The 23,476-nt window shown below is 37.5% G+C and overlaps 1 protein-coding gene across 1 annotated transcript in view; it reads right to left on the reverse strand.

Moving 5' to 3' along the window:
- Positions 1 to 22,821, reverse strand: part of cpne8 (copine VIII) — a 39,978-nt gene extending 17,157 nt beyond the window's left edge. The window contains exons 1-6 of the mRNA XM_053641854.1: positions 22,554 to 22,821; positions 14,619 to 14,659; positions 7,008 to 7,054; positions 5,836 to 5,939; positions 3,548 to 3,587; positions 1,124 to 1,200 (exon numbers count right to left, since the gene is read on the reverse strand). Of these exons, the coding sequence (XP_053497829.1) occupies positions 1,124 to 1,200; positions 3,548 to 3,587; positions 5,836 to 5,939; positions 7,008 to 7,054; positions 14,619 to 14,659; positions 22,554 to 22,657 (413 nt within the window). The 5' untranslated portion in view covers positions 22,658 to 22,821. The remainder of the gene's footprint in view (positions 1 to 1,123; positions 1,201 to 3,547; positions 3,588 to 5,835; positions 5,940 to 7,007; positions 7,055 to 14,618; positions 14,660 to 22,553) is intronic.
- Positions 22,822 to 23,476: the final 655 nt, after the last annotated feature.

Below are 23,476 nucleotides of genomic sequence, written 5' to 3' on the forward strand. Positions count from 1 at the left end.
AGGTTCATTCTGTATAACATCAAGAAAATCAGACCCTATCTCACCGAACAGGCTACACAGCTACTAGTCCAGGCTCTTGTCATATCAAAACTGGACTATTGCAATGCATTACTCTCGGGTCTCCCAGCCAGCTCCATCAAACCCCTTCAGATGATTCAGAATGCAGCAGCACACCTCGTCTTCAACCAGCCCAAAAGAACCCATGTCATACCCCTCTTCATCTCCCTAAACTGGCTTCCTGTAGCCCCGAGCATCAAATTCAAGGCCTTAATGCTCACGTACAAGACCTTGTCTGGAACAGCACCCTCCTACCTCAACACTCTCCTTGAGGTTTACTTCCCTCACGCAATCTGTGATCGGTTAACAATTGATGCTTTGTAGTGTCTACTCAGCGTGGCTGAAGGTCCCTTTCCAGAACCTTCACACTAACTGTCCCTCGGTGGTGGAATGAACTTCCAACCTCAATCTGTGCAGGAGAATCTGTCACTATCTTCAAAAAACAGCTAAAGACCCACCTCTTCAATGAACACTTAACTAACCCCTAAAAAAAACACAAAAAACACATACTCTGGCTCTTACACCTCTTCTCTGCACACTTTGCTTCTCTAGATCTCAATTTAAATCTTGTAAGGTAGCACTACTTGTATTGTTCTCCGCTTGATATATCGCTTTGCTTGTATTTCCTCATTTGTGTGTCGCTTTAGATAAAAGCGTCTGCTAAATGAATAAATGTAAATGTAAATATGTCTTAGTTGACATATGATGAATGAAAAGATGAACGGATACATGAATCTCTTCTTACATAACTCCTTGGGAAAGGTACATTCATACATCATCATTATCATGTAGTGCTGCCTAGACCTGTCCCTGTACACTGAACCTATAATTCATTTATCTACATATACACACTCGAGGCACATGAAATATTCACACATTCACTGATGCACCAATGCGTACACAATCTATACACAAACGAAAGTAAGTATGCATTATTAAACACACAGATAAACTCAAGGTACAAACAGTATATTGATGAGATTTGAATGTACAGTAGTGCTCAGTAAATGACATGAGAGGCAGAGGTACGGAAGGGGTGAAGCGAGAGCTCAAATGCAATACTCACATGAGTGTTCTCTCCATACGACTACCTGTGGAGCCAACCACCTCTCCAAGAGTACAATACATCTGGCCCAGGAAGTCCTGATGGCACACACACACACACAATATCATAGATGTTTTACATATCACGATGTGTCCATGAGTTTAAATGCATACTAGTGTGGGTATGTAGAAGAAGTGTAACACATCTGTATCTGTTTTGTTCTCCAAATATTTGTATCTGTATCTTGATTTAAGCCCAAAGTGGGTGTGGCCTTTGGGTTTTTTTTTCTATATGTGTCTCTGCCACATGGCTAATATACACTCAACTGCTCAGAATGCTATTTTGTCAACTGACAGTTTTTGTTGTTGTTGAGTTCTTGCTTCTTAACCAAATCCAGGACGAAACCCCAGGAAGAAGGGGCTGAGGATGGGATTGCAGTCTGCTAATCCAAAGTAGAGACAAAAGCTTTTCCTACTAAAATAAATTCCAATGCAACTTTTGTCCAAGGCTTTTTTTTGGTGGTGGTGGTAAACCTATGGAATACCATTTAAAGACAATATTCCCATTTTGAATACTCCCCAATTTATACTTGGACCTAATATTTATAAACATGCATAGTCCATTATACATGAAGTAAAATAAAAGCCTGTTTTCTTTGTTTTTTTAACTGAATAAATAATACAGTGATTAATAATTGTAAGAAATAATAGTAATATCAATTTTGAGCAAAATAACCATAATTATTATTTTACCCTTAACATGCAGGTGTGATATACATAGTGTAACAGCATGTAACAGCTTTGGTGCCAGGTTTCCCGAACACTAAACAAAACTCTAAACAAGTAGCTGGAGAAATAAAAATAATAATAAAAACATACACTTGCTTACACTTTTGGTCTTAAATGGTCTTAAATGTCTCTCCCATTTGTCACACTGCTTGTAATCATAAATTTAAAAAAAAAAATACACCATGCACACAACTGAGAAATAAATATGTGTAGGTATAAATTACACAACAGCCTCACCTTACCTTAGTACACACATTTAACATGCCAGCAGGGTCAACTTCACCACTTGCTGTTGCTCAAAGCATTTGCAATTAATAGTTACTCACATGGGACACTCAGAGGCTAATGCCTTCCGTTCATCTGGATAATTATTCAAGATCACTGCTTCATTAACTCAATCTTTCGTACAACCAATGATTCACATTAGCCTTTGATTGCGGATGTGTAACAGCAGAATGTGGAAAGCTAGGCAATTATTTCCACTGAGTCAGCTCCTTAATACAGAGCACTGAGCCCAGAGCTTCACTTGACTGAGGAGAGGAAAACACAGCAGGTAAAGCTGCTCTCCCCAAGGATACACTTGCACAAAAAGGATTAAGGATACACTTGCACTCATAGCACAAAGCAGCAATAAAGGAGTCTTTGTGCTTTATGATCCTGCCACACTGTAATATAGCTGCAAAAACACCACATAAATTATTGAGAACTGTTCTAAACACAAGGGTGTTATTTACAAAAGCCCAACACAATAAAAACACAATTTAAGAGTAACGATATGCCAGAATCCTTTCCACTGATACTCGTAATGTCTCCCTGAGTTAAACAGGAGTAACAGTGCAGATGGTTGTTCAGTAATCACTGCAGATCCTGTACTTTCTGCATGTTGTGTGTATTTGTGAAGATTTTTTTTTCTCTCCAAATCTTGCTTTGTAACACAAATGTTTAAAAAAAGGCATAGAATGGTGGGAAACTGTCAGTATAAGGTGTTTAGACTGTAAGAGAAGTCGACAAGATCAATAATATGAGCCTAATAACAATCTCAGGTTATTTTATTTGGCAGCATCTAAAATCTTCAACTAATAAAAGATGATATAATGGTGGTGCTATAAATCTGTCAGTTCTGAAACAAGGAAAAGAAGAAATTCTTTCTTGAAACACTACTTTTGCCTAAATTCCCCAGATGGATACTAAGTAACCCCTATTCCTGACCTTATAAATCCTAGGGGATGATTTGCACTTACAAATCATTTCCATTCGATGTCTAGATACTAATATGCTTTGGTAAAAATAAAAACCTTAATGAGAGATGACTACACACACACACACACACACACACACACAAGCACATGTGTGGCGACCTGGGAAAACCCTTCATATAGCGATTTTTTAAAAGATATTACAGGCCTTCCTGGACTAAAATGAAAATTCCATTCATGCATTGCAGTGCATCAATCACAGTGCACCATGGACACTTGACAACCGATATCTGATTACAAACCAAATAAGGGTAATTTCCATCTTCATGTTGCACATAGCTATGCAACAACCTGAATCAAAGCCTGACATTCATCGTGTGAGCTAGCAAGGTGACAATCGATGGATTTAACCAGACTGCCACACAAATAATGCAGATTATAAGGCACCGTCACTCACTTACATGTTTGGACAGATTTTCACTCTTTGAGTCGAGGTCATACCTGCAGGGAGAGACAAGTAACTTAGTAGAAACACTGTAGATTATGTTCCTCTCATTCCACCAGTAAAACACACATTCTCCCACCTGGCTATCAGTACACTCTTTCTGTCCACAAAACTGTAAGACAGGAGGAAAACACATAGCCTTCACTGGGCTTTACACACTTCTACTACTGTAACACATTTCACTGAGTCACATACAACCAATTTCTGGTCTTTATATCCTCTCTCCTTCGTTTTATTTCCTATTCTGATGCTGTCTTGCTGTATGTTCCCAGAAAGTGCTCCTGAAGCAAAGAAAAGACACAGCCAGATATTGTTAACTGCAGGAAGAGAAGCCTCTTTTTATCACCCAAGCTCATCAACCAAGCCTGGTCAACTGTATATTATGCTTGTGTACGTGTGTATTTTTTTTGGCTTCATTAAAAAAATTAACAAGTAAATAAAAACTGCATTGTGTTTTTGCTCAGGTTGCCTTTGTTTTATGTTGTATTTCGTTTGAAGATCTAAAATTATTTAGTATGAGATGCACACAAAAGCAGAAGAAATCAGGGCAAATACTTTTTCACAGCACTGTATATATATATATATATGTATATATATATATATATATATATATATATATATATATATATATATATATATATATGTGTGTGTGTGTGTGTGTGTGTTTGGGGGGGTGTGTGAGAGAGAGATCTTTGTGTGGGATGACAACTGATGACTGAAGTTAATAATACCTCAATGTAACTTCTCGCTTCCTGTAAATTATATACTTCAGCAACTTCAAGCAAGCAAGGCGTGTGTGTGTGTGTGTGTGTGTGTGTTCCATGAATCGTTGTGAATCTTTGAAATGCACACACCCCAACATCAAAACAGTAGTGGTTTCAAACATAATAATAAATCACATCACACTTATTAAAGCTGTGGTACATATTACTTTTGGTTACAAATGAACAAATGAACAAATAGCTTATATTAATGATTTATAATTTGTGCTGTCTGGTCGGATTTTGTGGGAAATATCATGCGTGGTTACGTAACGTCCGTAAACAGAAAGAAGAAGAGCCGGTTCTATATCACGTGTGTGTGCTGAGGATGGTGAAGTGGTTGTAGCTTGTTCTTACAACAGTTGCTTAGAATTTAAACTTGTCATCTAGATGGCTGCTTTAATCTGGATAGTTCTAAACTCAATCATCATTGACATCTGGGGAATCAGCTGTTGTCAAAACCAAGAAATCTGGATCTGCGGAGAGCCTGCAGTCTAAGAGAGAGCGACAGAGCTCGTGCTAAAACAAGAATAAATATCAGCATGGCTTTTGTAAAGTGACGAAAACTCAGAGATCTGAAGAGACTGAAGACTGATGCAGAGATGGCTTTTTTCTGCTGAACAGTAAAGACATTTCAGTGGCACAATAGGTAGCTAGCTAATGGTAGCGTACTTGTTCGCTTGATTCAGTTAGGTATCAAGTTTCCTATGCTGTTTATTTGTTTGTTTGTTTTGCTATGGCCAACGTGGTAAATTGCACTTATTTTCTGATATCTATGAGACAGACCAACTCACCACTAATCCAAGAAAACCGTATCCAAGTCACCTCCGTTATCAAGTATTAGAGCTAATAAGCAACACATATGTATAGCTCAAACCATCAGATTAATCCATGAAGAGGAGCAGTGCCGAAGCACAACTCACGTAAAATATATATATATATATATATATATATATATATATATATATATATATATATATATATATATATAATAACTCCGCAACTAACTTGCAATTTTATGTTTCAAACAGAGATGGCGATAGAGAGGCAAAAGTTCAGTACTGCAGCTTTAAAATTCACTTGTTTGTTTTGGTTTTGCTATAATACATTATTATGGTAATATGATTTAACCGTGTTTAATAGTCATCAATGCTATCAGTTTAGTAGTATATAGTAAACTATTTGTTCCAGCATTTAGAACTAGTAGAAAAAATAACTATTTAATGAATTCCAGGAATATGGTATTTAATTAACTTTTATATGCCACACAATGAAAAGTACATCAGCCACCACACAATGGTTATACAGGTTTTCCTTCAAGTTCATACAGTTCAGGCAGTAATAGTAAAGCTAATACAGATATACGCTATATGTACCCACAGTTTCTAAACCATGGATATGTTTTGCACTAAAAGGCCATGGTGAATGTCTGTAAGGATGCTATACACAATTACACTCACATGCACACACTGTTGATACTCACAGGTCAAAGCGTAGGTTCTGCCTCTCTTCGAAAAAGTAATCGAGGATAAACTTTCGAACAAAGTCTGGGTTCAGGGTGTTACTGATAGCCTCTGTTCTCCCAAACTGCATGGAACAAACATACAAATATGAAATGTGCAAAATGTTATCACTAACAACATGCAAATGCTCGCCACTCATGCTGACTGCTCCTTTTTAAAGGAGTCATAACATGATTTTTAATGTTTTCCTTCTGTTTGGGAGTGTAACATATCTGTTTGTGCATGTATAAGCTCTGCAAAGTCCCAAAAGTCACATTTTCCCCCAAAGGGATTTATTCTGTCTAACAGAGAACACTGCTCCAGACCTGCTCAAAATGCTTCGTTCGAAGTCCAGCTTTACTTCCGTAATTTCTCTACGTCACAGCGTGCACTATCAGCATAATCCTGCCCAAAGGCAGCCATGAAGAAAGAAGGCGTGGCTTTTCGGAAGGGGGGGCTTTGAAGAAATCGGAGCGTTTTAGGGGCGTTATAGTACTGCAATAATGTACATTATTTAAAAAATAATGCGTTGTTTGAACATTAACGTTTGTTAACCTATTCTATTACACCCAATAAACAACATAATTAACATTTAAAAACGTTGAAAAATCAGGATATGACCCCTTTACTATTTTATGACTTGATTTGGTCTCTTATTAGCATTTGCACAACCTCATATAGATGTCCTTAAATATTCTGGAGCAGTATTCTCAGTAGTGGCTCATGACCATGGACTTTGCTGGGGCAGGACGAGATTAATAATTAATAGTGACATAGCCTCAAACAAAATTAAGTCGAGAGGGTATCCCACTTGACTTATGCTACTGTATAGGCTACTACCTAGTGAACTTTTATAGCAAATAAACGAAACATCGGCTTATGTGCAAATAGCAATAAAAAAAATTGTAGTATTTGTGTATTTGTATTTGAACAGAAATCAAAATGCATGGGGTTATGAATTCAAAATGCATGGGGTTATGAATTTGTTGACTGGCTGATGTATTCAGTGAGTTGCCACTGTGTATTCCTCTTTTAGGCACACTAATGTATGTTTAAAGAGGAGTGTTAAAGTTCGGCACTGAGTAAGCATTTAATCACCATTAGAAGAGTGATGCGGCAATTACATTCAGATTCCACACACACTCACACTCACCTCTCTCCACTCCCTGCTCGCCACCGTTTGAGTGTAAAGCACGCAGACTGCAGAAACACAGGACGAAAGAATGAAGAGAGACAGAAAAATGGCAGGTGTGTGATTGTGTGTGCAGAGGGGTGAAGTTTTTAGTGTTTGCTTGTCAGCTCAATGAAGATGCCAAACACTATTATGCAAATGGAAAAGCAGTGTGTGTAACAGGGACACATCTGCAGAGCTTAAATCTGAAAGGCAAACCGTCTGGGCTTTTGGAAATTCACTGTAATACAATGAAACATGTTGTTTTTATGTGAACTTATTTCTGTTTAACCGACATCCAATAAAAAGAACAAACATTTTAAATACCTTCCAATGAAGCAAAAGATTTCACTAGTTTGATACGCATATACACACCCTAGTGACTGATTGAATAGTACTTTCCTTATTAATTATGAATTTTGTTTATTGAAGGTTTATTTAAATAGAATTTATAGAAAATAATTTTCAACTTAATGCCTAAGGTAACTCAGCGGTAACAATAGGGCTTTCCACACTTGAAATAGTTAACCCATTCTAAACCCCGGGTAAACGGCATCCTGGGTTACCTCGTTTCACACTGCTCATACTTTACCCGAGGTTAACAATTAATCCTTCGTATTCGTAATCTGACGTTTCACACTGTACATTCCTAATCCCTGGGTTAACGTTCTTATTTGCTGTGTCAAAAACTATGATTGGATAAATACAGCGCACGACCAGTTTAAATAGCGGCTTGTCTCATGTTATCAATGAGGAAAAAAATGTGGCCATGAAAATCCTCCTTGGATGTTTTAAGCCTCCTGAGATGTACAAAGGCAAGAAAACAAAGACAAAAGAAAGAAAACACACTGCATTTACTGTTTTCACTAAAACTGAAGATTTAGTTAAAGTGCAGTGACTGCAAAAGTGTTTAATGCTGACAATGTGAAAACGTGTCTTTTTTGGCTTCAAATATTTTTCAGTTATGAGATAGTGGAGCTGACCTAGTTGAAGAACTTGCTTCCAGGTTTTCCAAGTAAGAATGAACTGCTTAACCACTAGGTGTTCAGTAGTTCTGACTGTTTATTCCCTGCACTTTTTGTCAAGCAACATACTGTATAGACCTATTGTAGAAATGTACTGTATATTTGGCTACATAACAAATGTATACATAACTAATCTAGTATACAACTGAGCCATGAGCCTTTGGTTGGTGTGGTGTTACATCATCAAGGAACATTCTCAATAGAGCAGCAGAAAGTTTTAAAACCATTCCTCAGACATTTATCAACATAAGAGTGTTTAAAGGGGAATTTACAAGGGACTGTTTCAAACATTATACCATTATGGCGCTTTTCTGTCCCTCTTACTTTTCAAATAGATGCTAAAATTTAACAAAATATGTCTAAACACCAAACAACAAACCCACAAGAAAACAAACCCTTGATATTTCCTACATGGTCACTAGCAAATCCTTGCTGGTAAATTTGGTCTTGCTGTTATAAGCTGATTTTCTCAGTAGGGTGCTTGACAGGGGTCTGAAATAATTTGGAGCTTCTCTCTTGTTCTGTCCATCTGCTGGGCTGTTCTTCCATCAGGGTGCTTCTAAAAATATGCTTAATTAAAAAGAAGCATTATCATCGTCTGAGTGTGTGATAATCTCTAACCTGCCAGTGGAACTGGACCCCAGAGAGTTCAGGAGTTTATGCAGAGAGCTCAGGAGTTATGTGCTGCTTTATTACATTCTGGAGCAGTCTTGTCCGCGTAGATGAGATTGTGTGTGTGTGTGTGTATGTGTGTGTGTGTGTATGAAGAATTTCAGCTGTGTAATAGCCAGAATCCACACACATCATGACCCTTCTACTTCATACTCTTCATTATTTGTAGACAATACAGGGATACACTCATGGACATGCACACACACACACACACACACACACACACACACACAGCGCTGGCTGTCCAGCATGAGAATAGATCTATATTTAGCATGCTGGAACCCCTGAATTTTGTGTCTTTTGGCCGGAGTGTGTAGTCAGGCGCTCTAATCTTGTGCGACTGGCCCAATCACGTCAGCAAGGCTAAGAGATGGAGTCAGCACAAGTGCCTGGGTGCATGAGAGCAAGAAGAGATGCTGAGCTTCTACAGGCACACTACTGCTGCAGCTGATGGCCCTGTAAATCTCACAAAGTCACCAGAAGCAGGGAAGGAACGCACGAGTGTGCATGAGAGAAGGCGAGTAGACAAGAGAGAGAGAGAGAGAGAATGCAATACTCTCTATTTTCCATCATCCTATCTTTCCCCCTTACTCATGCCAAAAAAGTGCTGAAACCAAAAAGGAGCTGTGTCACACACTTTGGCAAACCCTCTTCATCCCACACATACTAAAATGTTTTACTTTACTCTAAATTCTGAAAAACGAAGGAAACATTTGCAATTTACAAACAACTGAAAAGGTCAAATTACAACATATGTAATGGGAAGACTCAGCTGCAAGGACAGATAGTTGGTACATTTAAAACACACATTGTGTGTGTGTGTGAGAGAGAGAGAGACAGAGAGAGAGAGGGAAAGAGGGAGTGAGTGAAATCAGCCATGCTGTGTGAGTGAATAATGAGAAGCCTGCAGTCACACGCATCTGTATGTCCCTTAAAGCTGTGAGTGTAAGAGGCTCGTCATCAGCTGGAGTACAACAGCTGCATCCCGCAGTTAAAAGAACACAAATACATACAGGCAAACACACAGCAGGAGTGATACACACTTTTATGAAGTAGATCACATGGAATAAATATTGCATTTTAATCTGCACACCTTCACCTGCACTCTCAACTAAATGCACATACCCACATGTATATTGTACTTTGGTATATGGTACTTTGAGTACTAACTGAAGCTTGCCACCTTATGTGCAGTGCATATTAGAGACAAACTATTTAGCAAGTGCCCCCAAAGAAACACACGTAACACACAACACGCCAAATGTAAACGGCTGTAATACATAATGAAACTATAACTCATACTAATGCAATATTCAAATATTTAAAGAACTTGACTTAACCAGTCCATCTTCCTTTTTTCTTTCTTTTTTTGGCATGAATTAAAGTAACTAATAGCCACAGACCCCCTACAAATGGGAAAATATCTGTAATTAGCCACGAAAGGCTGGAAAATGCAGCAGACCAAACCATTTTACAACTAGAGGAAAAATTCATTTATCAGATGAGCTGCACATGATGCATAGACCTACATATTGACCTTCACAGCTTGATTAAATAGATGTATTACAGATAGTTTTATTCTGCATGTCAAAACCCCTCCTGGGTCCCCACCAGATTTAGGCCTGGGACAGCTTCTCTGGTTGTCCCCCCATGATGTGGTGCTGCTTGCCAGTGTTAACACACGTCCATATAAACATTACATGATGTAACACAGTGATACCAGCTTACAACACGTCTTTCTTAAGCAAGGAAGACATTAATACCATCTAAGACATACATCTTACCTCAGATAACACTAGTTAATACCCATTAATACAATATCATTTTTAGTGATATGTGTATGGAGTGTACAACATCTTAGCAAAATGTATTGATGTTTTTCTACAGGTCAGAGATATATTCTGGACAGGTCAGGCTATATCGTCGTGTGCTCAGTTTGTTCCATCCGAACCTCACCCTGGCGCAGACTCAAAATCTTTGCTGTTATCTTTCCCTGTTCCCTGCCTCTGTTCAGTGCTCCTTCCTCGTCTCGGCACAGTACTCCTCCCCAGGCTCATGTATCTTTAATATTACAGTAGGTTGTATAGTGAAAATGGGCTCACCATGTATTCTGTCATTAGGGAGCAGTAACAACACTCAACAGCAACAACACTCGGAAAATTTTTCATATCCGTACCTATTGTGGTTTCTTCACACTGCTATTAGTTACTGAGCTAATTTAATTGTGTACCCTTATATTACCTTGCTGAGTCTGTATGAGTTTCTGTATAAGTATCAACTCATTAATCTGAGGCCCTGATTTACTAAGGTTCCAAATAATGAGTACCAATTTGACAAATTGATCAATTTGATCAACTGTGCAAGTAATGAATGTCTTGCAAGTAATTTGTGAAAAGAATGTTCAGTTTTCCTTGGAGAGGTTGAGCCATAGCAAGATTAGATGTTAAAGAAACACACACACACACACAGAGAGAGAGAGATAGAGAGAGAGAGAGAGAGAGAGAGATGCAATATATGACATTTGTGAATAATTCAATGCCGTGGGTAAAAGCAAAAGTCAAATGAACTGAGGATGGCAGGACATAAAGGGAACAACAAAGGAAAAATTTGCATATATTAAAAAGTATGTATATTAGCAAACTGTAAAAAAAGAAGCCTTTAACAAGCGTTAAGCATTTAAAATTATGGGTTGGTTTAGAAAATTCAATTTACTGTGGATGCCTGTTTCCACCATTTTTTAAAATTGTGATTATACTATACTACTAAAGCTGATTTTATTTATTTACCATACGTCTGCCTAATTCTTTCACTGGCAGCAAGATGCATTATAAATTGTTCAGAATATAACCAATAAAACCAGCTTTTCCATGGTGTGTTTATTCTTTTAATGTACTGAGTCATAATTTCGTTCTCTACAGCCCTCACATTTGAATATTTCCTCTTCTACTTTATATTCTGCACCAGACTGGCCTATGAAAGTTTGTCTGAGAAGCAGTATTCATCAAGCAATCAATATGAATTCATTTGGTGTCATTTGGTTTCTGAATATTCATGAGTAGTCAGTGGTCTCAAGAAAAAAAAAAACAAGCTCTGAATTGGAGAGCTGTCTATGTTGCATATTAGGTCAGGTGTGTGATTATAAAACTTCTATACAATATATACTAATCTATACTGTATGGCTAACAGTTTGTGGACCCCTGATCATCATACCCATATGTGCTTTTGAATATCTCATTCCATATTTAGTCCCCACCCACTGCTGTTATAATAACCTCTGTTCGTCTATGAAGGCTTTCCACTAGTTTTTGGAGCGTGGCTGTGGGGATTTCTGCTCATTCAGCCACAAGAGTGTTAGTGAGGTCTTGCACTGATGTTGGGTGAGGAGGCCTGTGTACAGTCAGCACTCCAGTTCATCCTAAAGTTGTTTAGTGGGGTTGAGGTCAGGGCGCTGTTCAAGCCACCCGAGTTGTTCCACACCAACTTTGGTAAACCATGTCTTCATGGACCTCCATTGTGTACAGGGGCATTGTCATGCTGAAACATGTTTGTGCCCCTTAGTTCAAGTGAAGGGAAACTGTAATATTGCCGCATACAAATACATTCAATACAACTGTGTGCTTCAAACTTTGAGGCAACAGTTTGGGGAAGAACCACATATGGATGTGATGGTCAGGTGTCCATTAACTTTTGGCCAAATAGTGTACATTTGTTACATGGGCTACATTAGGAAAGGTTATGACATGATTCATTTCCATTTGTGCATAAGCTTTTTGTATATCGAGTGCTGTATTTGATCAATTTCTCCATTTGTAGCTTGTCTTCCTTCTCTGTCTCTCTCTCACTCTCTGCAGGTTTCATTTACATTTATATTTATTCATTTAGCAGATGCTTTTATCCAAAGCGACTTACAAATGAGGAAATACAAACAAAGCGATATATCAAGCGGAGAACAATACCATAGTAGTGCTACCATACAAGATCTTTTAATTGAGTTCTAGAGAAGCAAAGTGCACAGAGTAGAGGTGTAAGTGCCAGAGTAATTAATTAATTAATTAGTTTTTTATTTAAATAATGTGGCGTTTTAGGCGTTAGTTAAGTGCTCATGAAAGAGGTGGGTCTTTAGCTGTTTTTTTTTAAGATAGTCACAGATTCTGCTGTCCGGATTGAGGTTGGAAGTTCATTCCACCAATGAGGAACAGTTAGTTTGAAGGTCCTGGAAAGGGACCTTGAGCCACGCTGAGTAGACACCACTAGTTTGCCGATCGCAGATTGTGTGAGGGAACGTAAGCCTTAAGGAGAGTGTCGAGGAAGGTGGCAGGTAGGTTTCCTGCTTAATTTGTAAAAACTCCTTACATGGTGTTACATATGCCAGATATGTGAGACTACAAAGTATTAGGCTATATTAACCATCAAATTCTCTCTTTGCATGTTTGAGAATAACAGACTGCTATCGGAGCTGAAGCCTCAATTAAATGGATCGCTTCACCTAAAGAACGCCTTCTCCGGTACCAAGGCCAGTCAAAAAACATACAAAGACTTGAGCGCTCAGGGAGGTGCGAGACTGAATCAAACCAGGAGTCCACAACTGGAGTCGACTTTTAATTGCGATAACACAATAATACTCACAAATACACCCTAATTCTTAGGTAAACCTTACTCTAAGGTAAGATAAGTAATATAAAAATATTTTAGCAAAATATCTTCAGTAGTATTATGTGATTAACTAATCGTTCAGACCTTCTGATCAAATCTTTATGTTCTCTATCACCAAGGAGAAAATAAAGTATTCTAGACAAAACAGACTGATCACTGTTGACCTACACAAGTCAGTTAATTTATTTTTAAAATTACAACTAAATTATCATTAAGCACAATTATAATTTAAGCCCATACAAGTCCATAAAACGTAAGAAATTATCTGCATCAGCATAATATAATACCTTATTATATGGAATGCATATTATTCATACTAAATTTATATTTTGCGATGACCCAGTGGTCCTTGTCTCCAGATATGAGCTGTATTAACACAAACAGCTTAAAATGTTCTGCTTGGAGAAGTGTCTTCAATCTTGTTAGAGATTACACGAAGAGGCTCAGTGGTGTTATTTGCTTCAGGGAAGGCTTTAGTAAATATTAACTGAGTGGGTGCTGATCATTTTGTACCCGATGTTTTGTAGAAATACGTGTGCTTAAGTGTAGGGGTGTATTGCAATGCCACTATCCGATTCTGATATTTACTGCTCAAAACATTGACATTTGTATTTGTATTCTGATTTGAACCCAAAATGGGCAGGGCCTACACTGCAAGTGAGATGTGTGTGGGATTGTTTTTTGTAAGACTTGACAACAGACTAACATGCCTATTCATGCAAAAGAGCAGAACATAAAATACTTGAATTCACTTTTAATGGAAAATCATACACACGCGCACATTTGGCACAAAGCAAATCATCAGTAATATTCTCTGAAACGCTGTTTAAGCATTAGCCTTGCTTGCCACATTCACGTCCAGGCTAGTGTGCTCTGTAAATGTAATATAGCTTGGGCTAGACTGATTACTGATTCAGATTATTTTGCCTCCCCCAGTAGGTAAAGTAAACACTGATTTGTTTTCATCTCTTCTGTCAGTGAGGTTTCAGAATAAAATATCATTCAGTGCTGCGAATAATGATGACTACAGTGTAGCTGAGGTCCACTCAAATGAAACAACTATACCAAGCTATTTTTGGCATGTGAGGACTGAAATAAGCATGACATCACAACTGTAACATTTTGATTTTTTTTTATATACCGCTCCAGGGAAAAATGGTGCAATCACATTTAAGATCACTCAAGCACAGAATAAAGCGATGTTATGTGAGACATATGGAAGGTATTAAAGAAAAAAACTTACTTGGATCAGATTTAGAGAAAGTGTCTCTGTCTAGTAGGTTTCTGTAAAAAAAAAATAGAGAAGAAAAAAATAAGAAGGATAGAAGAATGTTTCAATAGACCACACCAAATATTTTGTAATATGACTGTGTGCAGCCATGCATGTTTCTCCTGTTTGTTTTTGTCCATGATTTAATCTGAGCTTTGGTTCTTGAGTCCCCAAGTAGCAGTGCATGAGTCTTCAAGCAGAAGCCATAATATCAAACTATTCACACACTGCAGCTCAGCTTAACATATCAGCATGTCATCATGTGCGTGATGAGAAATAGAAATCGAGGGTGAAAATACTTACAGGGTTACACAAATATAAGGTCTTAAACGGATACACATGATCATGAATAGTTACTTGATGAAGCATATAACTTTATAGGGACAATCCAAAAATGTAGGTTATTAGAACAGGCTCTCAAAATTTGTCTGAACCCCTTTAACGGCAAAAAAACTCCCAAAAAACCCACGTGCTTACAGAACACACTCCATTACATTCTGTAGACTCAAACTGATATTAATTATTGTTTTTTGAGATTTTAATTAGATTTTGGATTTAAACATGGATTAAACCCATCCAATTCATGTGGCAGGACAAATAGTCCAATAACTTTAAGAACCCATAATAAATATAACAGCTTTAATAATGCTACGTTTCTAGCGATTTCCACTGTATCAAAATGGACCCTGAACAAAGTCTCCATATGGCACATATGCAAGGTTGAAAGAGAATGACCCAGAATGTGCCATCTCTCCTCTATTCCCACAGTCATACATTAAAGCATAAACCTTTCATGACTGTTTCTCTGGGTGAAATGCATTTTCAGAGGCAGGAAAAGACAATATTACTTATTCAAAGCCCATTAAAAAACCCAACAAATTTAAGTAATGATGTGAAAGCCATGAGAACGTTAAGAACATCTAGGACAATTTTCCCAATTTCTAGGGAAACGCAGAAAGTTAATGCCTCTGAAAAGAACTGAACTCCTTGTGGTTGTGGGAGTGATTGATGAGGAGTGATGCATCTGCAGTGCCCTCCACTACTACTTGGCACCCTTGTTAAATATGAGCAAAGAAGGCTGTGAAAAATTGTCTTTATTACAGCAGGACAATGATCCAAAACATACATCAAAATCAACACACCACCATTTATAACCATGAGTATTGTTCCATATGGCTATGGAGCCAAATGTGTGCGCCAAAAGCACCTCTGGTGTTTATTGCCAAAAAGCTCTATTTTGGTTTCATCTGACCATAGAACCTGATCCCATTTGAAGTTCCAGTAGTGTCTGGCAAACTGAAGACACTTGAGTTTGTTTTTGGATGAGAGTAGAGGCTTTTTTCTTGAAACCCTTCCAAACAACTTGTGGTAGTGTAGGTGACTTCGGATTGTAGTTTTGGAGACTTTCTGACCCCAAGACACAACTAACTTCTGCAATTTTCCAGCTGTGATCCCTGGAGATTTTTTGGCCACTCAAACCATCCTCTTCACAGTGCGTTGAGACGATATAGACACACGTCCAATTCCTGGTTGATTCATAACATTTCCAGTTGACAGGAACTTCTCAATTATTGCCCTGATGGTGGAAAAGTGCATTTTCAATGCTTGTGCTGTTTTCTTATAGACAACCTTTTGTTGCACATCACAGCTATATTCCTTGATCTTACCCATTCTTATGAATGACTAAGGGAATTTTGCCTATGTGGTACCTCATATTTACATCCATGTGAAACAGGAAGTCATAGTTGAACAATTTCCTGTACCTAGTCACCCAGGTGTACTACAAAAAATGTCAAATATCAATGGGAATATACTTCAAATATATTTTTCTCATATGAATTCATAGGTGTGCCAATAATTGTGGCACACATATATTTAACAAGTTTTTTTTTTTTTTAGATAAACCTGTGTTGTGTTTGCAATTGTTTGATATCCATAAGAGCAGAGTATTTTTGTGAACAAAATATCAAAAGGTTAAACAATAAAGACCATTTTTCACAGCCTTCTTTGCTCATATTTACCAAGGGTGCCAATATTAGTGGAGGGCACTGTAGAACAGCAAGGGCCAGAGGAATTCTGTCAGTGCATATGCACAACTTCTCTCCTCTATGACACCATGGAAACTGATACCAAGTGATAGCCGGCTCCTCCATGCTAGACAGAATGTGTGTGTTCCACTATTATAAGCCAAATGATTTCATGAGGCATCACTGAAAAAGGAAAGAATAGGTGCTGCATGACACACTACAGCTGAACTCTCATCATCTAAATGCCTATTTGTAAGCATATTAAAATCATAATATGGTCAAATAACATATTTTGAAAATGCTATATAGACTACTTTAACAAACTCAAGACTCAAGCATTTCAAACAACATATCATATACTATGCAGAATACTTGTGAGAACTGAGAGCTTTGAACACTCAACATTTATGGCACTTTCAACACATTATATATCAGAGTCTATCAGAGCCTATGCAGAAAGAAAGAAAGTGTGTTGAGAATCCTTCTCATGAAAGATTTACACTTTAGCCCTACAACAAAACAGCACATTTCCATTTAAAATCCCAGAACAGCAGAGTCCTACCATGTCATTCAAAATACTATATTCACCCAGTATATCAGGGACCTCCAAAAACAGGACGCTTTATCAACTTTTCTTGATCTGATGAGAAATTTGTATGATATTTCGATGTGGTTAGAGTTTCTACATTGTTACACAAATTATCTTGGAAGAAAAGGTATGATGGTAAACCCACTCTTAACCTATGCAACTCATAATAAAAAATATAGCTGTGGAAAAAGCTACTAATTTGCAAACATAAGAGCATGCTGAATATTTATGACAAATTTCAGAGTTATTAAAACATTTTTAAAGGCAGTAATAAAAACTCACCAAATTAGTTTGTATTACTATATTAATATATAAATATAGTATTACTATTACTACATTATTGCATTACTATATTACTCTATTAATATTACTATATTTGTATTACTATTACTATAGTATTATATGATTGTATTATTATATGACTAATTTACCAGCTCAGAACTTTTTCTTCTAAGATTATAGAACAGATTTACACCTCAATATGACTAGTCAAAACAGATTTCTTACACACAAAGGACACTTGCTGTCATTATTTTTGATAAATCCATTATGCTGTATTCATGAGAAAAAATGGCCATCACTTTTGCACAATTTTGCACAATGCTGAGAGCAACATAAAACTCTTATACAAAGAAACTAATGCAGCAGTACATGTGCTTCTGAAAGGGACTTCTGCCAGGAGAAATCTGCATATCTTTTTTTTATTATTATTATTATCTTCCAGCTTTTGGAGGAAAAGGAATACATCTGCTGTAATAAGAATAGGGATTACCATTTCAAAACATATGAGATGAAGCCCGTAGGAATGAGGATACACAGTGCATATACAGTATGTACTACGGAATTAATGAGCTTGCTGAATTCATTTATTTTACGTATAGAGTGTAATCTATGGGTTCTGTCGCATTTCAATGTGCAAACCTTTTGCGTCCTTTGTATGAATACTATATTTGTTTCCAATATTCGAAACGCTCCGTCAAGATTATGTATAATAGCATACATAATGTTAGTATGCTGTAACGTGAGTTATGGTAGTGGAACAGTCCCGATTTTTTTAAATAAATGACCTAATATTCACACCAGAGACATGATTAGAATTCAAAGGCAAGCTCAGACATAAGGGAGATGGAACCTATTCTTCCTAGAAGTGATTTGTTTACAGTCCGATAGATAAGGTCAGCCAGCTAGGTTACAGGCTGGCTGTCACCTGCAATTGCAGTCTGATGAACACAGGAATGCTATTTCTGTACTCTTGTCTTTATGTTGTCTTCTTTTGTCACCTGCTCACTTTGTAATACTTTCAATCCCTACATATTCTAATTTAAAGGAGCTTCTACTAAAATTCACGAGGTGTACAATTATCTTCCATAACGACAGAAAGTAATGTTCAGTGCTGAACTAATCCATAAAGGCTTGGCAGTAACAACGGCTGATCGTAAACAAGCTAATATCCCTGGCTCATTAAGCTTGTAAGTATATAAAGATTCCAATTTGGTCAGGATTCCATTAGAACACAGGTTTCTGCCACTATCTGCGTCAATAGGAGGCAAAGGGATGTTAAGAACACATCACTAGACCATTCAGAGGATAAAACTTCATTTACTGATCAGTTATCATTAAAACATAATTAAGGATAATATTGAGCTTGCATTGTATAAATATATGAAATATTTTCTAACTTTCTCACTTGAGCCATGACTCTTTAAAAGCCACATGCAAATTTGTACATGCTCCATTTTCTTTGTCTCCATATTCCTGTTTGCAAATTGATGCTTGTAAAATTCTTGCATTATATAAAATGTGAAAGTGTTTGCTAGATAAAGCTGTTATATGGCTCTCTGTCCAGCTTCTAAAAATGATAAAAAGTTAATTATGGAAATACCTCCATCCTGTCAGGCAGATCAGGTAACAGGTCTTAAAGTTGACATCAGTGACAGGATAGTGGTGTGCAAATAATTTTTTTTAAGTAGACATATTAAAGAGGCATCATCCATTACTGTCATCTGTCTGATAGGCGGTATCGTAGGATGTACGGTAATTTAACATTATAACTAATCTTAGAGGCCAGATGTTTTAACATGAACAAGATTTCTTTAAGAAATGCAGTCTAAATGGATGGTGGTATTTTTTCAATACACTTTGTTTCAAGCACAGATATGTATTAACAGTTAGTTAATACGTAAATGTTTTATCTAGCAAATGTAGATATGACTTTTTTTGCAATATAGAGACATTACTTTGATTAGGTGTTAAATGGCAGAAAAATATTATCCTAGAACCCTGTGCTCTGTGATGGATCGGCACCCCGTCCAGGGTGTACCTTGTGTCCGATGCTCCCTGGGATAGGCTACAGGTTCCACGCGACCCTGTGGGATAAGCAGTATAGAAGATGGATGGATGGATTTTATGCTAGAGCCCCCCTTCTTGTTGGTGACTATGCTCTTGGGGTCAGTACACAGTCTTAAGATTTGCTGTGCTCTTTGGTGCAGCTTTAGAATTAGATTCATGACACCTTTGTCCTTTCTCTTTTCTCTGTTTGCATGTATTGACCGGACTCCTAAAACACTGCAGTCTTCAATAAAGACACTCCTTGCCTATTGACTATTAAAAGGTTAACTAAAAGGTTAGGATCTGTGTGAGAGAGAAACCTAGTTGTGTTTTCACCTAATAAAACTGTCCTTTATTTCAAGTGTTTAACATGCATCTAACATGTTAAAACTGAGGAAAACTGCAGAGTCATTGCAGCTGAAAGTTCACTGTTTGGAGCTATAATAGTTGAGGCCATTGAATAAACAAGAATACATGTCTATTACACTAATATGTACATTTATCGTGTTATTTCTGGTGCACTCACAGCCTGTGACAGGTTGGCAGCGATGCTAGTTCTGCAGTTTCTGCAATTTTGGACTTATAGTTGGAATCAGCAATTTTAGGTCAGAACACGCTTTCAAATCTGGTCAAGTTCCCCTAACATCCTGGTAGCTTTACTAAAGTACCTGCTCAGAGGAAAAACATTTATGCATTCTAGCCTAGGCAACACAGTCATGTGTTTTGGGGGGTGCAGACTGGATTTCGAGCCAGTTTTATCTAACTTCTGACTACACCTTTAAAACATTCACACTTTTTTTTGATACCTGTAATACAGGTAACATATTATGTAAGGAACATGGGCATTATTTATGTGAGGCTATATTGAAGAACAAAATCAGTATAAGAGTTAATGTATACATTTAACCATTGTAGCAATATGTTTAATTACATACCCTAATGTATATTAGGTAAGAAAGCTGTTCTCAAACACTTTGTCAGAAATTGTATGACTGAAAATAAGTAATCATAAATAAATAAATAAATAAATAAATAAATAATAGCCTGCACACAATTGGCAAAAACCACCCAAGCCAAACCATGGGGTTTTTTTTAAGGTTGCTGGAGTACAGTGACCATACATTTGGCTAAAAAAAACTAGTATAAATTAGTTAACCTGCTATCTAACCTCAGCAACCTAATTTTTTATATTCAAAGTTCAACTTTATCACAGACCACTGAATTGTGAAATGCAATAATATTCCTGGTAAACAAATGACATTATATTTTACTTTTATTATATTATATGTATTTTACACAAAGAGAGATACACTTTGTGGAACCTTTATATTAAAGACATTTTATTTATTACTTTGGTGAATGAAAGCATAAACTGCTTACACAATCACATATTAAAAATCCAAATATTTAGGTTATGAATAGACAAAGACTGGGAGCAGGTCATTATATTAAAAAGAATAGTGTATAATCAATTTCTTTACAGCTTTGGTTCAGTACTACAATTTCAGTACTTGCAGAAATAAGACGTAAGTGTTTCTCAGGTGTGTCACCAGATTTCTTACCTCACCCAAGAATATAACCTACAGTGATGCTCTAATTCTTTGTCATTTCTGTCAGGATGCTCAGTCTAACCAGTGATCATGCTATCATGTCAGGGGAAATTATGACACTTCGTGAAGACAGTTTTAGATTTCAACAGTCAGTATTGAATTCAAAAGTGCTGATGGAAATTAATCCAGAGGCTAACAACAAACAAAAATATCTCTGCTATTAGGACTGTATTGCATAATTATGATCCAATAAAAGCCAGCTGATTCGTTCTTCGTTTATTATGACCAACTTGACCTTAATAAGCTGAACAGAATGCTCAATTTGCTTAATTATCGGTTACCTCTAAAATCTTACAATCCTAATTATGATATATGAGGGCTGTCAATAATCATGACAGTACCAGTAAGTGCAATGGGAAGCAGCAACCTAAACACCCTGGATAGACACACAATGCATAAACACAGTGCGTAGACACACAGTGCATATACAGTGCATAAACACAGTGCGTAGACACACAGTGCATAGACACAGTGCATATACATTGCATATACATTGCATAGACACAGTGCATATATAGTACATAGACACAGTGCATATAGAGTGCATAGACACAGTGCAGAGACACAGTGCATAGACACAGTGCATATACACAGTGCATATACACAGTGCATAAATACAGTGCATATACCCAGTGCATAGACAGTGCATAGACACAGTGAATATACAGTGCATAGACACAGTGCATATACACAGTGCATATACACAGTGCACAGACACAGTGCATAGACACAGTGCATAGACACAGTGCATAGACACAGTGCATAGATACAGTGCATAGACACAGTGCATAGATACAGTGCATATACACAGTGTATAGATACAGTGCATATACAGTGCATAGACACAGTGCAAAAACACAGTGCATAGATACAGTGCATATACACAGTGCATAGATACAGTGCATATACACAGTGCACAGACACAGTGAATAGACAGTGCACAGAACTGGACGATGACTGCAGCCTGCAACTTCTTAACATGCAGCAACTGAGGGCACTGAGGGCAACTGAGTGCTGAACAGAAAAGAAATCAACTATTCAGAATTCAATAAACATGCTGTAATGTGAAAATGCGTGATTAGGCTACATCTCAGTTCTGGGTTGTGTAAAGGGGACTCCGTTTCACACGAGCGAGGCTCTGGAAGAGCTACTACGCGTTTCTGTAAATGTGACGGGAAAACAGAAAATAAATACTGATATGGACCACATATCACACTGCCAATAATCCGAAAACATCTCCAACTGCGGCGTTTCAAATCTTTTCTTCTGGTTTCAGCGGAAATTTTTCCTGCCAGATGCGTCCGCGTGCGCCGTGACAGAGCCAGGCAGCCCAGAACGCGCGCGCGTCACTCACCTGCACGACACCGTGAGCTCAACTTTGGTGGCAGGAATGGCAGAGATGAGAGGCTCCCAGTCGCAGATACTCGCCAAATTCGGGAAACTGTTCCTCGAAGACATGGCTTTATGTGGCACTAAGAGAGCGTTTGGTGAGGAGAGCTCCTTTCCATTCTCGGCGCCGCTGTGGGTCGGCGGAAGCGCGCGCTACGTCACAGGCGAGCTGCTAATTCAGGCGGGAGAGAAAGAGAGAGCACCAGGAGGCGTGATCAGTGTTTTCCTCATTTTCCATCACGGAAAACATTATATTATGTACATCTCTGGTGGTCCTTCCAAAAAAGGACCAATCAGTATAAATATAATCTAGCCTACATTATAGGTTAGGGAAACCGCCAGAGGATCACTGCTGACCAGATGGTATTTGGGTATTTATCTTGGCATCTTTGTTTTGGTATGTGGGATACACTTTATAATAACAGTGCATGAATAACCATGCACTAATACCTGATTTAATACTAGCTTATATATGAACTAATGATGAGTTAAAGCATGTACTAATCACGAACTAATGAAGAGCTAACATGATCTACTCCAATCTTATGAAATCATGCATGAATAACGACCACCTTAAGTACATATTAGTACACATTTGTTAGTTAATGTATTAATTAACACATATGGGTAAACTAAATGAAACTTGCTCTATAAGAAAGAATATGAATTAAACGTGCATCATTTCAAATTGTTTATATAATTTGCCATATACAGCTGCGCACACAAACAACATTGTGGCGCTGGATTATTTTCACCATGTACACTGATGCTTATCACACGTAGAAGGACGCACTAATAATGAACACACACCAATCATTTAATCTCAACCTGTTTTGCGCCATTCTCCACGCATTTTGTCTTCAAATCCTTATTTGTATTAGTACTAGT

Source organism: Ictalurus furcatus, chromosome 14 (assembly GCF_023375685.1).
Source record: "Ictalurus furcatus strain D&B chromosome 14, Billie_1.0, whole genome shotgun sequence".
NCBI lineage: Eukaryota > Metazoa > Chordata > Actinopteri > Siluriformes > Ictaluridae > Ictalurus > Ictalurus furcatus.